Source organism: Carettochelys insculpta, chromosome 1 (genome assembly GCF_033958435.1).
Source record: "Carettochelys insculpta isolate YL-2023 chromosome 1, ASM3395843v1, whole genome shotgun sequence".
In the NCBI taxonomy this organism is placed as follows: domain Eukaryota; kingdom Metazoa; phylum Chordata; order Testudines; family Carettochelyidae; genus Carettochelys; species Carettochelys insculpta.
This window is the reverse complement of record NC_134137.1, coordinates 65279105-65300583: the sequence shown is the minus strand read 5'-3', so window position 1 is coordinate 65300583 and position 21479 is coordinate 65279105. Positions and strand designations below refer to the sequence as shown.

At 44.0% G+C, this 21479-nt stretch overlaps 1 protein-coding gene across 1 annotated transcript in view; it reads left to right on the top strand.

The window, feature by feature from the left end:
- The first annotated feature begins 7349 nt into the window (after positions 1 to 7349).
- The window catches only part of GTF2F2 (general transcription factor IIF subunit 2), a 140312-nt gene continuing 126182 nt past the window's right edge, over positions 7350 to 21479 (top strand). Inside the window, exons 1-4 of the mRNA XM_074982807.1 lie at positions 7350 to 7502; positions 16210 to 16283; positions 16782 to 16800; positions 17858 to 18002. Coding sequence (XP_074838908.1) covers positions 7437 to 7502; positions 16210 to 16283; positions 16782 to 16800; positions 17858 to 18002 — 304 coding nt within the window. The 5' untranslated portion in view covers positions 7350 to 7436. The remainder of the gene's footprint in view (positions 7503 to 16209; positions 16284 to 16781; positions 16801 to 17857; positions 18003 to 21479) is intronic.

Sequence of the window (21479 nt, the reverse complement as noted above, 5' to 3'; positions counted from 1 at the left end):
TGGCAGAGAGCTGGCGCCTGGCTCTGGGCTGCCCACCACTCAAGGGAGCCAGGAAACTGACCAGAGCAGCAGCCTTGGTCTGTTTCCCACCTCTTGTGAGTGGAAGGCTGCCCTGAGCCAGGCACCAGATCCCTGCCACTCAGAGGAGCAGGGAAACTGACCAGGGCTGCTGCACTGGTTAGTTTCCCTGCTCTTGTCTGTGGCAGCAGCCAGATCCTGACTCTTAGCTGCTACCACTGCCAGGAGCGGGGAAACAGCTCCTGTCAGGGGCGGCAACCTGACTCTCACTGTCCCAGATAGGAACTGTGAAACCACTCCTATCAGGGGCGGCAGCTGCTCCTGTTAGTGGCGGCAGCTGAGAATCAATCTCTGGCTGCTGCCACTGACAGGACAGCAGAAACTGACCAGGGCTCCAGCTCTCTGCAGCTCACAGGAGAGGAAACAGAGCAGGGCAGCAGCTCTGGTCAGTTTCCTCACACCTGTAAGTGGCAGGGAGCTGGATCCTGGTTCCCTGCTCACAGGAGACAAGAAACTGTCCTTAACTGCAGCCCTAGTCAGTTTCCTGGCTCCCCTGAGTAACACAAAATTTGACTTAGGCAGCGTTGTGCAGGAATGCAAACTTCATGTAAGTTGGGGGGGAGGGGGTCTACTGTGTTGGCAACCAATGATTACTGAGACATAGCAACACATCGGCTATGCCTCCTTTCGTACTGGGAATAACCTTCATGCTAAGTGCTGGGGGTGGGGGTACTGTAGATCTGCTGTAGTTGTTCTGCAGCACCCTGAAGACTTTCCATTCATGGAAAAACCTCCTCAGTTGGCCAATTAAATTGAATTTACAGTCCCTCTGTGCCAGCAGAGCAGCACAAATGAGCCAGTGGGGCTATGAACCCATCCTTCTGTCTCTTAGAGCAAGATTCTTCTGTTCTCTTGTTACAAACCCACATTATGGAAATATTTTTTCATTAATATTCACTGAGCACCATCCACTTTGCTTATAAATCCAAACACAAGTCAAGAGCCATCTGTTTAATATAATTCAGCATTTACAGTTTTGTGTGATTATATCTGATCTGTTTGATTTACCATGTCAGCACTGTTTGTTAACTGTAATTTTATCTGATGGGGAATATTCTCTGATGCTTGCAAAAAGAAATATATCTGCATATATATATATATATATATATATATATATATATATATACACATACATATATATATATATATGTGCATTCCATTATATTGTAAAAAAAACAAGATATATGGTATGTTTTACTTCTTTGCTATGTACATCTCACTTTCCTGGGTAGTCCTCTAGGTAAGGGTACATACTGAAGATGCCTGTAAAACGTTGTCCTCACTGTTCTTTTGGTTTTGTTTTGTTTTGTTTTGTTTTTTAAAGCTTTGGGTGTATAAGAACTGCATTTAATCATTATGCACTTATGCATCTAGAATCTACAGCACTGGATAAAGGAATCTTGGAAACCACAAGGGTTACCCTGTGGAATTTCCTCTGTGCAATGGCTGAGCCCAAGGGGTTTTGGTGTCCTGAAGGAGACAGAGGGCATGGTCTCCAAAGCCTGTTGATTGATGAGATTAGACATAGAGACCAACAGTGTGCTAGACCTTCCATGGTGACAGCTTATAACTGCTCCCTACCTATGTTTTTGTTGCCTTCTCCGCCTGCATCTATGGCAACCCAACCCATCTCCAAGGGGGCTATAGACATAGCATGGGTTGGACAGTATTATCTCTTGAGAGCATATTTTCCCTGTATCCTTTTGGTTCTGATGGAAGCACACACAAGTTCATTGTAGTCCACAACAAAACTCTTATTAATTTTAATGACACAGGATCAAGCCATTTTTGTCCGTGGATTATTTTTATTTTGTAAGTCAGTACTGCTGTTCCTCAGACTTCGCCTGAAAGTAATAAAGAGGGGCACTTCTTGCAGTCTTGCTAGTGCATTCTCTTGATCCTACTTCGTTGGATGGAAAAAAAAATCAGAAGAAAAGGTTCTGTAATGTAAAACCTTGTAATTTATTTCCTTTGATTTGACATCTGTTGTATATAAACAGGAGCAGAAATGGAACCACAGAACTCCAGCTCTCAGCTACTGGCTTTTGATTCCTCAGCCATGGAATGAAACACTGGGAAGGGAAACATAAGGTTAGGATTTTAAATTAGGAATTAATGAAAATGCTTCTTACTTTGTTGCCCCCCTTAATGTAGTTTCCATGGAAACAGGACTGGAAAGGCTGCCTGGAGCATGTAGCTGGAAAGAAAAATTCTGCCTTGTTACTTTCAGCTCTTAGCCACCAGCTGAGCCAGTGACATTGCCATATTTTTTCGTATTGTTTTTAGCACCTTAAATGAGAACAATGATTTCTCACTGAGCAATTTAGCTTATAATCCTGATTTGGCTACTTGTGCACTTAGCCTGTTTACATTCCACTTTTCAAATTTTTTATTAGTTGGGTAGTGTAAGTAATATATATGAAAACTTCTAAATCATTATTTCAGATTTAGTTACCTGAGTGGAAGAAATTCATTCCGTGTCATTTTTAAGTAGCTGCAGAGATGGCCTGAGGATATGGCTTGAGCTATTTAGATATAATTCTACCATTCACTCTGGCTATGTCTACACTGTTGAGATCTTTCAAAAGAAGTCCTTCTGGAAGATCTCTTTTTACAGAACTTCTTTTGAAAGAGCACCCACACAAAAAAATGGATCAAAAGATGGATCTGCTCTTTTGAAAGAGACGATCCACACAGCCTCCTGCTTTTTCAAAAGAACGGGCCAGGGATCGAAATATCAGGTGCCAAGAGGACTGCTCTTTGGAAAAAAAAGGCCTGCGGAGCATCTACACACGTTTTCTTTCGAGAGAAGCTTTTCAAAGGGGGAGCTCTTCCTGAATCGGGAACAGAAGAGCGATTTTGAAAGAAGCACCACATTCTGTCGCTTTACTTTCGAAAGAACACTTCAGGTGTGTCTACACTTGCATTCCTTTTTCGAAAGAGGTATGCAAATGCGGTAAATCGAAAACGTGAATGAGGCATAAATTTGCATATTCAGCACCTCATTTGCATATTCTAATTTCAAAAGCGCATCTTTCGAAAGAAGAAAGCCAGTGTAGGAGGGGCTAGTGTAGAAGTAGCCTTGGTGTCCTCTAGTTCTGACATTATGGGAACAAGTAAATAATTTTTCTTTCTTCACTTTCTCTGTATCACTCATAATTTTATAGACCTCTATCATATCCCCCCTTAGTTTCCTCTTTTCTAAGCTGAAAAGTCCTAGTCTCTTTAATCTCTCTTCATATGGGACCCATTCCAAACACCTGATCATTTTATTTGCCCTTTTCTGAACTTTTTCTAATGCCAGTATATCTTTTTTGAGATGAGACCACATCTATACGCAGTATTCAAGATGTGGGAGCACCATGCTTTTATATGTGGGCAATAAGATGTTCTGCATCTTACTCTCTGTCCCTTTTTTAATGAGTCTGTTTGCTTTTTTGACTGCCGGTGCACACTGTGTGGATGATTTCAGAGCACTATCCATGATGACTTCAAGATCTCTTTCCTGATTAGTTGTACCTACATTAGTCCCCATCACTTGCTGGTTTTTAGAGCTGCAGCTTCTGGGTTTCAAACATGGCAGTGAGAGTGGGTGATATTTTGCTTAGATACACCTGTTCCTGCTATGGCGTTTACTTGGGGAAAATGTTTTTAGTAAAAGCTTACTGTTAACTTGAATTTTGGGCTGAATCTCAATTGATAGAGCATAAGCTTTCGTGGCCAAATACCTGCTTTGGCAGATGCACAAGTGGCCACTCTTGCATCTGACGAAGCGGATCTTTGCCCATGAAAGCTTATGTTCCAAAACACTTTAGTCTATAAGGTGCCACAGGACTTCTTGTTGTTTTTGAAGATACAGACTAACCCGGCTACCTCTCTGATAGTTGATAGAGCCTGATTCCAGGTTCATGGGAGGCTGTGGTGGACCTGACTTGAACAATAATGATGGTAACTGTTACAGTAAACCCTTGAGTTATGTGGGGGTTGTGTTCCTGCAACCCCAGCATAACTCAAATGTTTGTGCAAGTCTGGGGGAGATGGGAAGCAGGCTGCCGCTTGGTTCCCAGCTCCCCTCGCTTACAGACCGGGACACTGAACAGCCCACCAGGGCTAGTCAGTTTCCTGGCTGCTTCTCCCTGCCTTCCCCCAGCAGCAAGGCTCTCAGCCTGACAGCTGTGCGCCTGGGAGAAGGCAGGGAGAAGGGGCTGCAGAGCAGTGTCAAGCTGTGCTTAACTCGTGTTAAAGTGAGTTACGTGCGGTGTGAAGCTGCATATGTCAAGGGTGTACTGTATTGTCTCCCCACCCACAGGGGTGGCTGCCAGGCTGGGTCTATGATAACCCATGAGCAATTCATGCCAGCAGCAGGGGCTGGCCCTGCACCTCTGAGTGGCCCATCTACTCCAGGGGCCTTGCACTCGAGCTGCCAGTGGGGCTCTACAAACCAGTGAGTGCAAGAATGATGGTAGCAAGATTCAAAGCAAAACCCTTCAACATCTCAGTCATTCAGGTGTATGCACCCACGTCAGACAGTACAGAGGAAGAGACTGAGCTATTATATAAAGACTTAACAAAGACGGTGGAGGAGATACCGAAGAAAGATGTGTTGATCATCAGAGGAGATTGGAATGTGAAGACTGGAACAGATAATAAAGGTTGGGAGAGAGTCATGGGAAGGTTTGGATATGGAGAAAGAAACGAACGAGGTGAGAAACTGCTAGAGTTTGCTACAGAGTATGAGATGGTGATCGGCACCATGAGATTCCAACAAACGGACTGTAGGAAGTGGACATGGTGATCGAATGACGGGAAGGCCAAGAACATGATAGACAAGATTTTGATAAGAAGAAGATGGATAACATCAGTATAGCAGAGCCGAACTTTCCAAGGAGTGGTATAGACTCAGACCACAGTCTAGTGATCGCAAACATCAAGATAAAACTCAAAAGAAAATGTCAGACACAATTTAAGAAAAGAAGAGACGTGGTGAGCCTATGTGAGGAGGAAACAGGGAATGCACACAGAACAGCACTCGAAGAGAAGATTAAGAATATTGACAAAGACTTAGATAAGAGAGTCGCAGGGATAGCCATCGTTATAGAAGAGGCAGTTGAGCAGACTGTTCCAGAAGAAGAAAAGATCAATAAGAAGTGGATTACCCAGGAGACACTGAATTTGGTTCAAGAGAAGAGCGTGTTGAAGATCAGAAGAGATGTTTCTGATATGATAGAACAGCAATATAGGATGAAAAGCAATGAGGTAAGAAAAGCAGCCAGAAAGGATAAGGAGAAATTGTTAGAGGAGCAATGTGAAGATATAGAGAGTTATTATGGCGAATGTAAGACAAGGGAGGTATATAAGATAATCAGGCATATTAATAGGAAATGGCAACGGAAACCAGATGCCGATCAAAGATGAGAATGAAGAAGTGCTCATGAACAGGGAGAAAATTGTGCAGCGATTGATGAGATGCTGTACTAATCTGGACAAAGCACAGTTGGACCCAAGGGTCTCAGAGAGATTGACTGAAGAACTGAAAGAGATATCTCCCCTGAGCATCGAGAGTGAGATTGATATTTTGAAGGAGGAAGTAGCAAAAGCAGTGAAACGACTAAAGAACAACAAGAGCCCTGGAAATGATAAGATCATGGGAGAGGTGATCAAATATGGCAGAGAAAGCACGATTCAGGAAATACACCGACTGTGTAATATAGAATGGAAAGAAGGGAAGGCACCTAAGGAATGGACAAGATCTGTGCTAGTGACAGTACCCAAGAAAGGAAGTACATTGTAGTGCAAAAACTACAGAATGATTGCAGATAGAAGAACATACAGCAGATGAGCAAATGGGGTTCAGAAAAGATAGAAGTACCATACAGCAGATATTGTCACTAAGACTGATAGAGGAGAAAGCTCGACGAAAGAATAAGAATGTATATACTTGCTTCGTTGATTTTTCAAAAGGGATTTGACAGTATAGATCAGAAAGTGACTTGGGTAGTGTTGGAGTCATACAGAGTGGAAAGCAGACTGATACGGTTGTTGAAGAATATCAATGACAATGCAGAGGCAGTGGTGAGAACATGTGGGGAGTTGGGAAGTTGGTTTAAAACAAGTAGAGGTACGAGACAAGGAGATCCAATATCACCAAGTATCTTCATCGCACATCTGGAGAGAGCGAGGGACAAGATCAAGGAAGAGGTAGAAGGGATATCTGTGCACAGGAAAATAATTAACAACTTGAGGTTTGTGGATGATATGGTTATCGTTGAGGAAGATGAGGAGAAGCTAGTGAAAAGGGTGCAGGTGTTAAATGAAGAAGAGAGGTGGTACAGAGTGATTATGAACATCGATAAAACAATGGTATTTGGAGATAAGGAAATAGGAAGGAAGATCAGTGTGGATGGTATTGAACTAGAAAATGTAGAGAAGTTCACATCTGAGGAGCAATATAATGTATGATCTAGTCTGTAAGAAGGAAATAGCGACTAGAATAGTGAAAGCAAGAGCGAGTTTGAAGGCGATGGATAAGATCTGGAAAAGCAAAGCAATTAGCTTAAGAATGAAGCTGGGCATCTTGAAAACGTGTATTGAGCAGCATATTGTAGGGATGTGAGACATGGGTGATAATGAAAGATTCGAAGACTAGAATATTGGCGTTCGACAGGAGTTGTTATAGAAAGATTGTGAGAACAGGAGGGATGCAGAAAATCACCAATGAGGAATTATATAGGAAGATACAGCCGAAAGAGAACCTGCTGCAGAAGGTTATAAAACGGAAGCTACAACCATTTGGACATATTTGCAGAATGAACGACGAATGAAAATCAAGACCCTGGTATTCGGCATAATGGATGGTTCGAATAGGAGAGGCAGACCCCACAGAGAATGGGTAGATGATATAGTAGATTGGTGCGGAGCGAGTCTACAGAAACTAAGCCACTCTGCACTGGGCAGGGAGAGATGGAAGGAAATAGTGAGAGAGGCATCAGACACCAACAGGTGCTGAGCCCACAGTTATTGATGATGATAATGACCCACTGCCAGTCCAGCTTGAGGGTGGCCCTACCTAAGTCAAGCACTTCCCAGCGCTGGTGCTCCGCGCCACGTCCCCAGCCGGCCGCACTACCCCGCCCCCACGTCAGCCGGAGGAAGTGCGAGGCACCAGACCCTTTCCGCGCGGGGCGGGGGAAGAACTCCTGCCTCATTCCGCTCATTCCGTTTGGCCGCGGAAGTTTGGCAGCGCCGGGCCGCCGTAGCCCTGTGAGCTGCTGATTCCTGTCCGGGTGGCTGCCGCTGCCATTGTGCGCGGCCTCCTCCCACTCGTTCCGCGTGTCTCCGCGACCCCCGCCCGGGCCGCTATGAGCGAGAAGGGGGAGCTGGACCTGACCGGGGCCAAGCAGAACACGGGCATGTGGCTGGTCAAGGTGAGAAGCCGCGCGGGCCCCGGCTCCGCCTTGCGACTCACCCCCCTCCCCGACTCCTACCCTGCCATGGGCTGGGGCCGACGCCGGGGCTCGCCGAGAGAATGTGCCCGCGGGGGGAGGGGCATCCCCGTGGAGGCGGCGGGGGGGGCGGCAGTGTGAAGAGCCGGGGTGGGGGGATCCCTGTGGGGGGGCGGGGGGGTCTGGGGGGGCGTGGCGGAGGGGGAAGGGTTGGGAGATCCCTGTGGGGGCGGTGCGGGAGGAGGGGCCGAGAGAGGGGAGGGATCCTGTGGGCCGGGGGCGGCGACAACTTTCTGTTTCAGTGGCTCTGGGGACACAGCCCTGCAGGCCTGGCCCGCTGGCTCAGTGCTGCAGCTGGCTCCTGGCCGCTGAGTTTGTGTCCCGTCAGCCGGGGGAGGTCCGGAGTGAGTGCCCCTGAGCAGCGAGCAGTGGACTCGCTTTGGCCGCTCCCTCGGTCTCCGCAGGGCACCCTAAGCTTGCGTGGCCTCCCTGGAGTTGCAGAGACCCCGCCACGCACGAGCCATGCAGCGCCCACGGCTGCTTGGTGCTTTGCCAGTGGTCATGTCCAGAGAAATTCGAGGCTTGTGTCCAGCCACTAACCAAATGTGGCTATCTCAAAAATCGCAGTATGCAAACAATACGGTAATTTATGTTGATTAAAAGCATTGTTGAAGCATTCTCTTGGAGTCTCACGACATTAGTTACATTTTCAAAATAATACGGCTAGTTCTTTATAGCAGTGGCTACTGCGCTTCGGAGCAACCCTGAAATTGATGGGTGCCATGTAGCAGTTGCACTGTTTTTAGCAGAGGCTGAACACTAACAAGTGGATGAAATAATTGAACTGCTTCTCCATCTCAGTAGCACTGAGAAAACCTTGGCTGGAAAAAGAATGAAATTTCCCCTTTCCTGTAGCTGGGGTGCGAACTTCAGATTTAAAAGATGGATGTGACTTCCTCAGCAGTGTTGCTGGCCTACACCCTGCTAGATATCTCATTATAATTTATATTCTAAGAATCTGCAGTTATATCAGCACTAAGGGTTTTCTAGCTGACACAGTAGTAGAAAAGTCAGTGGCTGGTTTATCATCATCATCAACATCAAAAACTATGGGCTCAGTGCCCATTGGTGTCTGTTTCCTCTCTTACTGTTACCTTCCATCTTTCCCTGTTCAGTGCAGAGAGGCTTAGTTTCTGTAGACTAGTTCCACACCAATCTATTATATCATCTACCCATTCTCTGTGTTGTCTGCCTCTCCTATTCAAGTTAGCCATTCTACTGAATTATACTGGGTCTTGACTTTTGCTCACTGTTCATGCTGCAGATATGCCTGTATAGCTGTAGCTTCCATGATATAACCTTCTGCAGTAGGTTCTCTTTCAGTTGTATCTTCCTGTATAATTCCTCATTGGTGATTTTCTGCATCCTTCCCATTCTCAGCATCTTTCTATACCAACCCCTCGTGAAAGCCAACATCCTTTTCTTCAAATCGTTCAGTATCACCCATGCAACATAGAATCATAGAACACTAGGACTGGAAGGGACCTCGAGAGGCCATCGAGTCCAGCCCCCTGCCCCAATTGCAGGACCACGTACTCTAAACCATCCCTGATAGACATCTGTCTAACCTGTTCTTAAATATCTCCAGTGATGGAGATTCCACAACCTCCCTTGGCAATTTATCCCACTGTTTGACCACCCTGACAGTTAGGAACTTTTTCCTAATGTCCAACCTAAACCTCCCTTGCTGCAGTTTAAGCTCGTTGCCTCTTGTTCTATGCTCAGAGGCCAAAAAGTACAAGTTTTCTCCTTCCTCCTTATGACTCCCTTTTAGATACCTGAAAACCGCTATCATGTCTCCCCTCAATCTTCTCTTTTCCAAACTAAACAAGCCCAATTCTTTCAACCTTTTTTCATAGGTCACATTCTCTAGACCTTTAATCATTCTTGTTGCTCTTTTCTGGACCCTCTCTAGTTTCTCCACATCTTTTTTGAACTGCGGTGCCCAGAACTGGACACAATACTCCAGCTGAGGCCTAACCAGTGCAGAGTAGAGCGGAAGAATGACTTCTCTTGTCTTGTTCACAACACGCCTGTTAATGCATCCCAGAATCATGTTTGCTTTTTTTTGCAACAGCATCACACTGTTGACTCATATTTAGCTTGTGGTCCACTATAATCCCTAGATCCCTTTCTGCTGTAGTTGTTCCTAGACAGTCTCTCCCCATTCTGTATGTGTGAAATACATACATATGCTGCATACATGTTTTCAAGATGCTCCACTTCTTTCCTAAGCTAATTGCTTTGCTTTTCCAGATCTTTTCCATCGCCTTCACACTCACCTTGCTTTCACTATTCGAGTCTCTCTTTCATATAGTCAAGATCCTACATCATGTTGCTCCCCATATACGTGAAGTTCTCTAGTTTGACCCCACCTACACTGATTTTGCTTCCTGTTTCCTTGTCTCCAGATACTATTGTCTTTGTTTCATCAATGTCATAATCAGTCCGTACTGCTTCCTTTCCTCATTTAGCACTTGCACCATTTTCTCTAGCTTCTCTTCATCTTCTATGATGATAACTGTATCTTCTGCGAACCTCAAGTTGTTAATTCTCCTCCTGTGCACCGATATCCCTTCTACTTCTTCCTTGATATTGTCCATCGCTCTTTCTACGTGCATGATGAAGATACTCAGTGAGATTGGATCTCTTTGTCTTATACCTCTACTCGTTCTAAACCAACTTCCCAACTCTCTGCACGTTCTCACCATTGCCACTGATATCCTTCAACAACCGTATCAGTCTGCTAGCCACTCTGTACAACTCCAACACTGCCCAAGTACTTTCTGATCTATATTGTCAAATGCCTTCTGAAAATTGACAAAGCAATTGTATGCTCTTTCGTTGAGCTTTCTCTGCTATCAATCTTAGTGCCAATATCTGCTGTATGGTACTTCTGTCTTTTCTGAGTCCTCTTGCTCATCTGCTAGAAGTTCATCTCTCTGTGATCTCAGTCTGGCCATCAGTATCATCAGCAACGCCTTGCCTAAATGACTTGTTAGGGCAATTGTTCTGTAGTTTTTGCACTCCAGTGTGATTTCTTTTTTGTGTATTGTCACTAGCATGGATCTTGTCCATTCCTTCGGTGCCTTCCTTTCTTTCCACACAGTATTACATAGTTGGTGTATTTCCTGAATCATACTTTCTCCTCTGCATTTGATTATATCTCCTGTGGGCTTATCATTTCCAGGGCTCTTGTTGTTCTTTAGTTGTTTCACTGGTTTTTTGTACTTCCTCCTTCAAAATATTACTCACTCTCAATTCTCGGTGGTGACCAGCTGCCGGAGCTGCCCGTGCCAGCCGCTCACCCGCCGGAGACCTGCACTGCCAGAGCTGCCTACCTGAGCCCCGCACCACAAGGGCCAGCTACCCACCTGCCTGCCAGCTGATGGAGCCAGCCGCCCACCCCAGCTGTGGGCCAGCTGCCTGAGCTGCCTGCCCAAGCCCCATGCTGCCCGGGCCAGCCACCTGCCTGCCAGTCTGAGCCACCCGAGCCCCACGCTGCTGGGGCCAGCCATTCACCCACAAGCCTGAGCCTTGCGATGCAGGGACCAGCTGCCCAAGCCCCGTGAGTCCTGGAAGGTGGCCAGCCGCCTGAGCCCCACAAGCTGCCCACCCTAGCCAAGCCCCTCCCCTTCCACAAAGCCAGGCACCACTAGCACCCCATCTAACTCCATCGTCCTCCCAACCCAACCCACGCTCGCTGTTCACTCACTTCAGCACGTGGGTCTTAGCCGGCTGCCTGCTTTTTATAGTGGCTACGCCAGGTCACCCACATAACATGGCAGGGACTGACAGCCAGAAGCAAAGGGTGGGGGGAATATGGGGGAGGGGCTGGGTTGCCTCACACTCCCCCCAGGAATTTCTTCATGCCCCTCCCCCAGGGGGGCTCGCTCCCCAGTTTGGGAAGCAATGATATAGCGGGAACACACAACTCTGTAGTGCTCCAGCAAGTTGGAAATATGTTTTGCTTTTGTAGTGAAGATAGTAGTGAACTATACATGGTAACTATACTACAAATGCATCTTTTTAAAGCTTACAAACTGCAATTAGTTGGGCATTTTTACCAATGGTAACACAGGCTGGATGATACAATGATAAAAATATGTAAGTCCGACTCATCTTACATTTTCCACCATTGCTGCAGTACCTGTGGATTATAGCTATAATGTTTGCTAATATAGATGGGCTATGGCAGAGGTCTGCAACCTGTGGCTCCAGAGCTGTGTGTGGCTCTTTAAGGACTACCTTGTGGCTCCCGATGCTATAATTGCAAAGTTAAACAACAAAACAAAAAATCCACTCCTGATTATTTTTGATAAATAGCGAACGTCTAAATGCCCAAAAAATGGACAACTTGTGTCTAAATGGCAAATGATGTGTGATCTCAGAATGTTGGATAACTCCCCCTTTACTATGTGCAATACGTTGTAGGATATGATACTGCATCTGTGCTTTGATATGTAGTTAGTAAAATCTTGATTTTGAAAAGAAAGAGGAAGCTTGCGGCATTCCTGCTGTGAAGGGCCACACGCATTTGAAGAAAGAAAACTGGAATTAAACATAAGTCAAATTGGCATAGTTAAAGTGTGTTGGGAGTGAAAGTCAGGAGGACAGCGGTACAAACACACACATGTAAAGTCTGAAGAAGTAGAATATGTAAAAAGATTGTGAATGTCCTGCAGTACACATGTATCACATTACCAATTATTGTGTGTGAGCTATTCTGAAAATAGGGGTTACAGAAAGTATGGTTTTAATGTTATTTATGAACTGCTGATACAGATGTGATCAGTCTAGTTTTCTGACTGGTAGTCCGGTGAAACCCAAGTGACCTTATGGATCCTTTTGTGTGGAAAAACGTTGCTACCTATCACCAGTCTGTTGATGGAACAAAAAATCACTGAAGTGCTTTCCATTTTCATTTATGTTGCCTAGGCCCTTCTTTTCCCATGGTCTGTTCTCTGCCTGTATTCATGCTTCCAATTTACGGATTGAAGTCGCCATCAGAATCACCATATCTTTCTTTGCTTTCTGGTTCACCACACTTTGTAGTTTCTTATAGAAGTCTGTTTTACATTCCTCAGCTGCTTCATTGGTTGATGCATAGCATTGCACAATTAGTACCTTTCACACTTTAGTGTAGAATCTGGCTGTGGTCATGTGTGATGATACTTCTGTCCACTCGACTAAAGCACCAGGTGCCTCTCTGGATAACATGAAGCCCACATGTTCTGTGTGTGGCGCACCCTCTTTTTTGTGTTCCAAACAGATGAGGGTTTCACCTGTCACTAGGCATAGCTGCCCAGATTGTGTCCATCTTGTCTCACACAAGCCCAAAACTGCAAGCTTGTATTGTTTCATCTCCGCTGCAGTCTGTGTTGTCTTTCTGGCTTGATACATGGTCCAAACATTCCACATACCAAACTGGGTTGTTGTCCTGGGTGAGAGAAGAGTCATCTGTGGGGCAGCTTCCTTCATCTTTCCCTGCCATGCTTCATACTCAGTCGAAGTGGACTGTCAGTTCCTCCCAAGACTTGTGTAGTTGTAGGTTTCTTTGTAGATGATTCTGTAAGTTCTGGGGATTTTTTTACAGATAGAGTTGTTAACCCTAAGCCAATCACATTTATCTTGGGGAGAGATGATTCAGATTTGTCTGGTCTCTACCCTTTGACCTGTTTAGTTTGGGTGACCCTTCTAGGAGCTGTAGCTCCCACTGGCATAGCTCTCCAGGTCATTGAGACACACAAGCCACCTCACCATGACAAGGAATCGACCATGAGGTCAGAAAACCAGATGGATCACATCTGTATCAGCAGTTCTTTCAGAAGATCGATGCAGGACATCCGCACCGGAAGAAGAGCAGATGTAGGGTCAGACCACCATTTGGCCATGGTAAAGCTCAAGGTCAAGCTCAAGAGGTACACCACAAAAGTATTCAATAGGATTCACTAGGAGAGAATGAAGGCAGAAATAGATAGATAGACAGCTCAAAGAAGAACAGGACGGCTTCCGAAGCAAGAGTTCTTAAACTGACCAAATAGCAATGCTCAAAGTGATTATAGAACAGTTGCTTGAGTGGAATTCCCCCTGTACATAACCTTTAGACTTTGAAAAAGCCTTTGACTGCGTTGATAGAGACACTTTAGGGAAACTGCTACAATACCATGGCATCCCATCCAAAATTATTAATCTGATCCATTCAACATACGAATCCTCAACATGCCAAGCTGTTCACAATGGTGACTTGACAGAATCCTTCAGCATACTATCAGGAGCGCGACATCCTTCTCATCAAATGGCAAGTCTTCATCACAAATGAGGCACTTTGGAACAAAGCAGGATGAGAACTAATTGACACCGAAATCAAGAGAAGAAAGTGGGGATGGCTAGGCCACACTCGCAGGAAACCCACATCCAGTATAGTTCGTCAAGCTCTCACGTGGAATCCACAAGGAAAAAGCAAAAGAGGAAGACCTTGGACAATGTGGAGAAGGTCTACTGAGACTGAAGGACAACAACTTGGGATACTTCTTGAGCCAGATAGAAGTTTTGTCCCAAGACAGAATGAAGTTGGGAACACTTGTAGATGACTTATGCTCCATGCAGAGTACAAGGGTTTAGTAGTAGTAATATTATTCATTAAGGACCGTCTCATGCTCACATGCATTGTGTCTCTTGACTTGAATTTTTTTTAAACCAAATTTGGGGAAAAAATGGCTCTCTTGCTATTTTGGTTGCCAACCCATAGCCTAGGGGTTAAACCTCCTGGTTTATAATCCAATTCATAGCCAAAGGGGAGACAGCAGACCTGCTTTAGGTCTGAACTGAATTTTAAACCTGCAGGGTAGGGCGGACTTTTGTAAATGGGTCGCACAACACATTAGGAATCTCAGCATAGATGGAACTTCATATGGTTGTAGAGAAACTGATTACCATTTGGTGAATTTAATTTTTTTTTAATATTACTCTTTAAAGACTAGAATGCTTATAAAGTGCAGGTTTACCACAATATTATCTTGGTTAGAGAAGATCAGTTATAACAATGTTGAAAATTCGTGGGAGGAAGGAGATGTTGGAAAAACAATTCTGGCTAACCTGTTTCACCTTTAGAATGTGTGGGGCTAATATAGAAAGTATCACAGAGATACACCACTTGTTAGGTGATGAAAGTCCAGATATTACAGTTGTATCTGCTTTAGGAATATATGCAATACAAGTAACTAGAACTAAGGCTGTGAGGTTTTAGATTGCAAAATTAGAAGAGCAGGCTGTGCTAATAAGGGAGTTGTCACAGACAGGTAGCCGTGTTCGTCTGTATCTTCACAAAACAAAAAAAGCAGTCCTGTAGAGGAGACAAGGGGAGCTGGGATTGGGTTAAAGTGGAGGCGGGAGCTGGGGGTGCCTGGCTCTGGAGGAAGGGGAGGGGAATTGGGTTAAAGCGGAGGATGGAGTGGTAGGCCCTTACAATTTTTTGTTAGAAGGGGGTACTTTATTTAAAAAAAAAAAAAAAAAAAAGGTTGAGGAACACTGGTGTGGAGGATTGATGCGAACATTGCTCCTTCCTGCTTAAGAGCCTATCCCCAGGCACAGCATTTTCCTTGCAAATCATTGTGTGCGTGCTGTTGTTAAAATAGGGCTTGCAAAAAGGATGGGTTGACGTTATGTATTAAGCACCCTCTCATATTCACGTGCATTGAAGCTCTTAAAGTATTGATTTTTGTAACCAAACTTGAAAAAAAAATGGCTGTTCTTGCTACTTTGGTCGCAGACCCCTGCAATAGAATGATATTATCTCAAAGCTAAAAATGAAAGCAGAAAAGAATACATGAATGCTTTTTAGTGAGTCACCTTAGAGTTAGTAAAACATTACTTGTTTTATTCTTCCACAACTCCTTTAGATGTCCTGTTAGTATTAAGACTGCAATGTGTAATCACTCTTAGGCCATGTCTACACTAGCCCCAAACTTCGAAATGGCCATGCAAATGGCCATTTCGAAGTTTACTAATGAAGCACTGAAATACATATTCAGCGCCTCATTAGCATGCAGGCGACCGCGGCACTTTGAAATTGAAGCGGCTCGCCGCCGTGCAGCTCGTCCTGACGGGGCTCCTTTTCGAAAGGATCCCGCCTACTTTGAAGTCCCCTTATTCCCATCTGCTCACAGGAATAAGGGGACTTCGAAGTAGGCGGGGTCCTTTTGAAAAGGAGCCCTGTTGGGATGAGCCGCGTGGCGGCGAGCTGCGTCAATTTTGAAGTGCCGCGGCCGCCCGCATGCTAATGAGACGCTGAATATGTATTTCAGTGCTTCATTAGTAAACTTCGAAATGGCCATTTGCATGGCCATTTCGAAGTTTGGGGCTAGTGTAGACACGGCCTTATAGTCTCATTTAAGCCATATGTCTTAGACTATGGTTGCTAGGCTTTGGAAGCTTAAAATATGTTTAGGTTTTGATGCTGACTTGTTATATTTGCCTTCCCTAGCAAAGAAATATTAGTCTCTAGCATGGTGTGATTATTGTTGTAAAGAATGCATTAAAAAAGGAAGGATCTTTGTAAACTGAAAAAACAATAAAATCTTTAATGTAATTGTCTGTTGCATGGTTACCTGAAATGTGTGTATTTTAGGTTCCCAAGTACTTGTCACAACAATGGAATAAAGCTTCAGGAAGGGGTGAAGTAGGGAAGCTGAGGATTGCCAAGTAAGTAATTCACCAAACTTTTTTTAGTAGGAAATATTAGAATTATTGCATCAGTTTTTAAAAAAATTTTTTTTTTGGAAAATAGTAGTTCGTTACAGTTAAGAACTGCTTATATTGCATAATATTTGTTGCAAGTACAAGTTGTGTTTGTTTCTGTGAAGCTTGACATGACTAGTGGTGATCAGTATATATTATAAACAATATGAGTGCAAAAATTATACTAGTGTTTGGTGTGTCTGTGTATATTTTAGAACACCATTTCTGATTTCACTGGCATCAGAAATGGTCACATGTGGAAAAAAGAATCTCTGTTAACTTATTTATAGGCTGTTGTGGTGTTCTTATTGGCTCCTGCTGATTTTCCCATTTGTCCTTGGGCAGCTCAGGAGTGAAGATGAGTAGCAAAGCTTAAGTTTGAGGTTGCTGCTGTTTATCAGAGGAGCTACACCTGCAAAATTAGATTATGGAAACTAAAACATTAAATATTTTCTTTTACAGAAATCAAGGAAGAACAGAAGTAAGTAATTACCAAATCTAAAAGCTGTAAATATGTTACATTTTGAACTTTAGTCTTGCTTAAAATATGTTGCTTTGTAGCATAAACTTTCTCTTATAATACCTATAATAAATCACTGGACTGGGAATTCAGAGGCTTGGTGACAGGCCCTGTCATTGCCCAAGGGTCACCCTGTAGGCCACATTCCTTATTTGTTTGTGCCTGAGTTTCCCCATCTGTAAAATAGGGATAATGATGCTACCATCCTTTTTAAAGCACTTTAAGATCTACTGGTGAAAAGTGCTATATAAGAGCTAGGTATTATTATTAAGCAGAAAAAGTTGAAAACAAAGAAGAAAGAGTTCAGAAATATACTATATAATATTTGATATTAATTCATTGCTTTTGTTAAATGTACAGCATTAGGGAATGTGAAGGTCTTTTAATCTGCAAAGGCTGCTGATTAATTTCTTAGCAAATGAATGAATAATATATTTACCAAGTATTTACAGTTCATGTTAGATGGGAAGGTGGTAGCAGTATTATTCATTCTATCCTCTAGCCAACCAACACATTAAATTGGAAGAGATGTGGCAAATTCAGGAATGGGGGAAAAGCTGCATTTATCATCTTGGAGTCTGATCTAACTCTTGGAATGCATGGAGACTCCGATTGCATTTGGGGTTTGATCAGGCTCATAGCTGGTTGTGATATATGCTATAATATATACATTTTTCTCCAAAGGGAAGTTATCTGTGTGAAATAGTTTATGTATCTGCATTGGAAGGTACGACTGACTTAGGTTCTCACATTTTTAAAAATAATGCAATGTAATTAATTCTGAGATATCAAGAGGGGATAATAAAAATATATTGAGTAAATTGTATCAGTGTATGAAAATGTTGAAAATATATTTCAGAAGACAAGTATATTTAAAAATTAGATCCCAGATATATATATGAAAAATTCAAAATTATAGTGGGTATTTCATTCCTCTTTTTCTTCCTGTTTCCTGTGCTCTAAAATCTATGTAGTTAAAAGGTCTGTTTAGTAATACTGTGTTCATTACGGCTGCTAGGTATCATTCACTTTGAATGAAGATCTTGCAAGTATCAATGACATTGGAGGAAAACCTGCTGCAGTCAGTGCACCCAGAGAACATCCATTTCTTTTGCAAAGTGTGGGAGGACAGACCTTAACAGTGTTCACAGAAAGCTCAATAGGTAAGTTAGAATGAAAATTATGTTAATTTCTGTCATGTGTGTTTGTGCAGATTCATAAACTCAGCATGATCATTGGTTAGAAGGATACTGTCAGGGCTCTTTCCGTTTTGTGTTATGGTCACATGCCTGTACATAACACTTCATTCTAGTTGTCTGTTCTTCTTTTAGTTGGGTAAGGGCATGAAATGCTGCCAGAAAGGATGATAGGTCTGTACTCTCCAATACCAGCCTGCCAAACAGATCAGAGACGAAAAATGGCTTACAGTACAAACCCTTTGGGTACCCTTCCAATTAGTGCTTCTGATAGGCTCACCCAGAAGAAAACCACTGCTCTGTTTCAACACTTCTTTTGGAAGAAAGGATAGATTTGTCAGGAATCTGGCTACCGTGTAATGAAAATCAGTTTCAAAGGATCATAGATTTTCTATCGATCTTGATATATTCTCTTGTTGACCAGTTAATATTAACTGTCATTCATCACTCTCTCCAGGTGTTCGCTTTGTCAGAAAGTGTAACAGTAATGTCATATTTGGAGAGCATGAAAAATAACTGTACTGACCTAAATTATGTGTGGGTCACTGACTTTATAGTAGCAACACATGGTAAATATGGGTCACTTGCGGGGTACCATGTTCTATGAACATCTTAGACCTAAATTATATGATGGAAACATCAGAACTAAGATATTGCGCTCTTCCTGTTTCTCTGCTCTGCTCCTTCTTGTGCAGTAGGCCATACACTTTCCCTTTGCTGATTGACTGTTCCAATACTAAATTAATTGTTTATAAACTCTGAACTTTGTGCCCTGTAGATTTGCATATTGCAGGTGTATGACAGCATCGTAGAAAATAAGGTGGGAAAAGAAAGACCTGGATGCAAGGGCAGCTGGTGAGGAAGAACATAGCGGGCACGCTGGCCACATGACTCCTCCCTGTGTAACTTCTGTCTTTGCCTCCAGGGGAGGGTCACGACATTGCCCTCTCCATCCCACTCTACCTCATCCCTGCTCTGGCTCTTCCCTGCCCTGCACACGTTGACAGTGGAGTGAGGAAGTAAAGCAACTTGGCTCCAACCTACTGCCTGGCTGCTGGCTGCATTGCTCTGATTCCTGCCAGTGAGTGTGGGGAGTGGTCCCCCCTCTTTCCCCAAGTGATGCAGCTGGGGAGCAGAACTGCATTGCTTCACTTCCCCCTACTGCCTGTGATGGGGATTGGGCACTGTTGGTGGTGCCAGGTTCCCCACTGCAAGTTCCCTGTGCTGCTCAGAGGTTCTAGCTGCTTGTCCCCCTCCACCTGTAGTGTTTGGGGAGGGGCATATCATCCCACGGCCAGCACCTCCTGACAGATTGCCAGTGCTTGGATGCCTTAAGCTTAGTAGACAAGATTTGGGGCTTCAGGCATTTTGTAATGTTTGGGAGTCCCCAGAAGGCACACAAAGTTTTGATGCTTTCTCTCCTCTTTTTGGGCAGAGTCAGAGGTGTTTACATCAAGTGTAATAATTTGTCTATTTTTGGAGGGCAGGGGATTGTCGGGGGAGAGGGACTGGGGCTGGGGGAGCCTAAGGGAGGGTGGATAGGTAGTAAACCTTTGGCTTGAATGGACAATCCTCCCCCACATTATTCTGTTAAATGTTGTGGGTTTACAGTACCCGGAAGAAAAATAGGGATTCATTTTTAATGGAGAAGAATATGTAGAAAGGCCTTTTTAGCCACTGTCCCCAATTTACATCTTGCACAATCTTTGGAGAGTGAGCTAGACCAGAACTTGGAACTGCTGTTTTTTGCTACTGAGAAGTCTTTTAAGATAAAACAAACAATCCTCAACTTTACTTCCTATGAAGCACTGCTTGGGGATAAGTATTCAATTCTGATCTCTCAGAACGGATTATGCTTTTTTTTGAAATGGAAGGGAAGTCTGTTGAATTACTAAACATTCAGTCTAAGTTAATATAAAGTGAGTAGTTAGGTGAGTTCCTTTAATATCCATTCAGTGATTTGTATGCCAAATCAATATAATGGATAATGTAATTAGATAAAACCAAATTAAGTTGCTAGGTGAATTGTGTTTTTGTTAGCAAAGACAGCATGAAAAAAAACTGATTTACGTTGTATACAGAAAGGTTGGTAGAATGGTTTCATTTTCTTTAAATTGGAAACTAAGTTCATGTGTTCAGTTGGTGAAAACATGTATATCTTTGTTTCATTCAGTTGTCATCGCTGATTTTTTCTTTTTTTTTTCTGATGTGATCTCCCCCAAGTATTTTGGATCATAATTGCTCTACCATCAATTGTTTGAATTGGAAATAAGTTATTCCATTTCATACTTTTTCTTTAGAGGATAAAAGCTCTGCAAACAAGGAAAGCAATCTATATCCCTATGCCTGTTTGTTTGGGGCAGTGGGAAGTCCTTGGCTTCCATTTTAAAAGCCAAGTAAGGTAAAACAACATGATTAATAAACCAAGAGCAGTAGCAACCTCTATAGTTAAAATTACAAAATGGTTAATGTTCTGACCGCCTGGTTTTTGGTATCTTACAACTTGTAATTTTTCAGACTTGATCTGTGCTTTAAGATGAATATTTGTTCAAACGTCTCAAAATCTTCTGTATTTATTTTTGCTTTTATATGTGTGTGTGGAGGGGGGGAAATTGTTACTGAAAAAGTGAAAGAGAATCATTGCATTCCATCTTGTAAAATAGTATATAGGCTGTACCTCCCTGGTCCAGCATCCTTGGGACCTGCGTGGCCCTAAACAAGGGAATTTACTGGACCAGGGGAGGTCAGGCCTCTGGCTACGGGAACTGTGCCTCCTGGGTGCCACCAGCTCCCCACGCCCAGGCTGCCTTGGGGCTCCTTTCCTAGTGGGGTTCTCTGCTGCTGGGTTGCAAGGGGGCTCCACATCCCTGCCTGGCTCTGCTCTGCTGTGGGGCTGACATCAGGGTTCCCCGGCCCCACCACAGCTCCTTGCCGCTGCAAAAGATCCCCTGCCCAGCTCCTTGCTGTGGGGGGTTGCTGCTGGAGATCTCTGACCCCAGCACGGTTCCCTGTTGCCTTGCAGCTGCTACCAAGGATTCCAGCTCCTCACGGGGTCCCCAGCCTGACCGGGCTCCCTGCAGTGGGGTTTCTGGCAGGGCTCTCCAACCCCAGGAACTCTCCCTGTGGAGCTCTCGGCTGCGGGGCTCCCTGACTCTGCTTGGCTCCCTCCCCACCAAGGCTCCCTGCCACCATGGGGTGCTGGCAGAGCCCCCTGCAGCAGGGCTCCCTACTACCAGTGAGAGCAGGCCATCAGCCAGACTGGTTTTGAACAGGTGAGGTTCTCTGGTCCAGTAACATCCTTCATCTTCATGGACCACAGATGTTGCGATTGGGGGGAGTGCCAGACAAGAGCGTTTCAATCTGTAGCATTTAAAGTGATATGGGATATTAAACTCGAATTTGGCATGAAGATAATTACCATTGAGAGTATAACTTTTGAGTGTT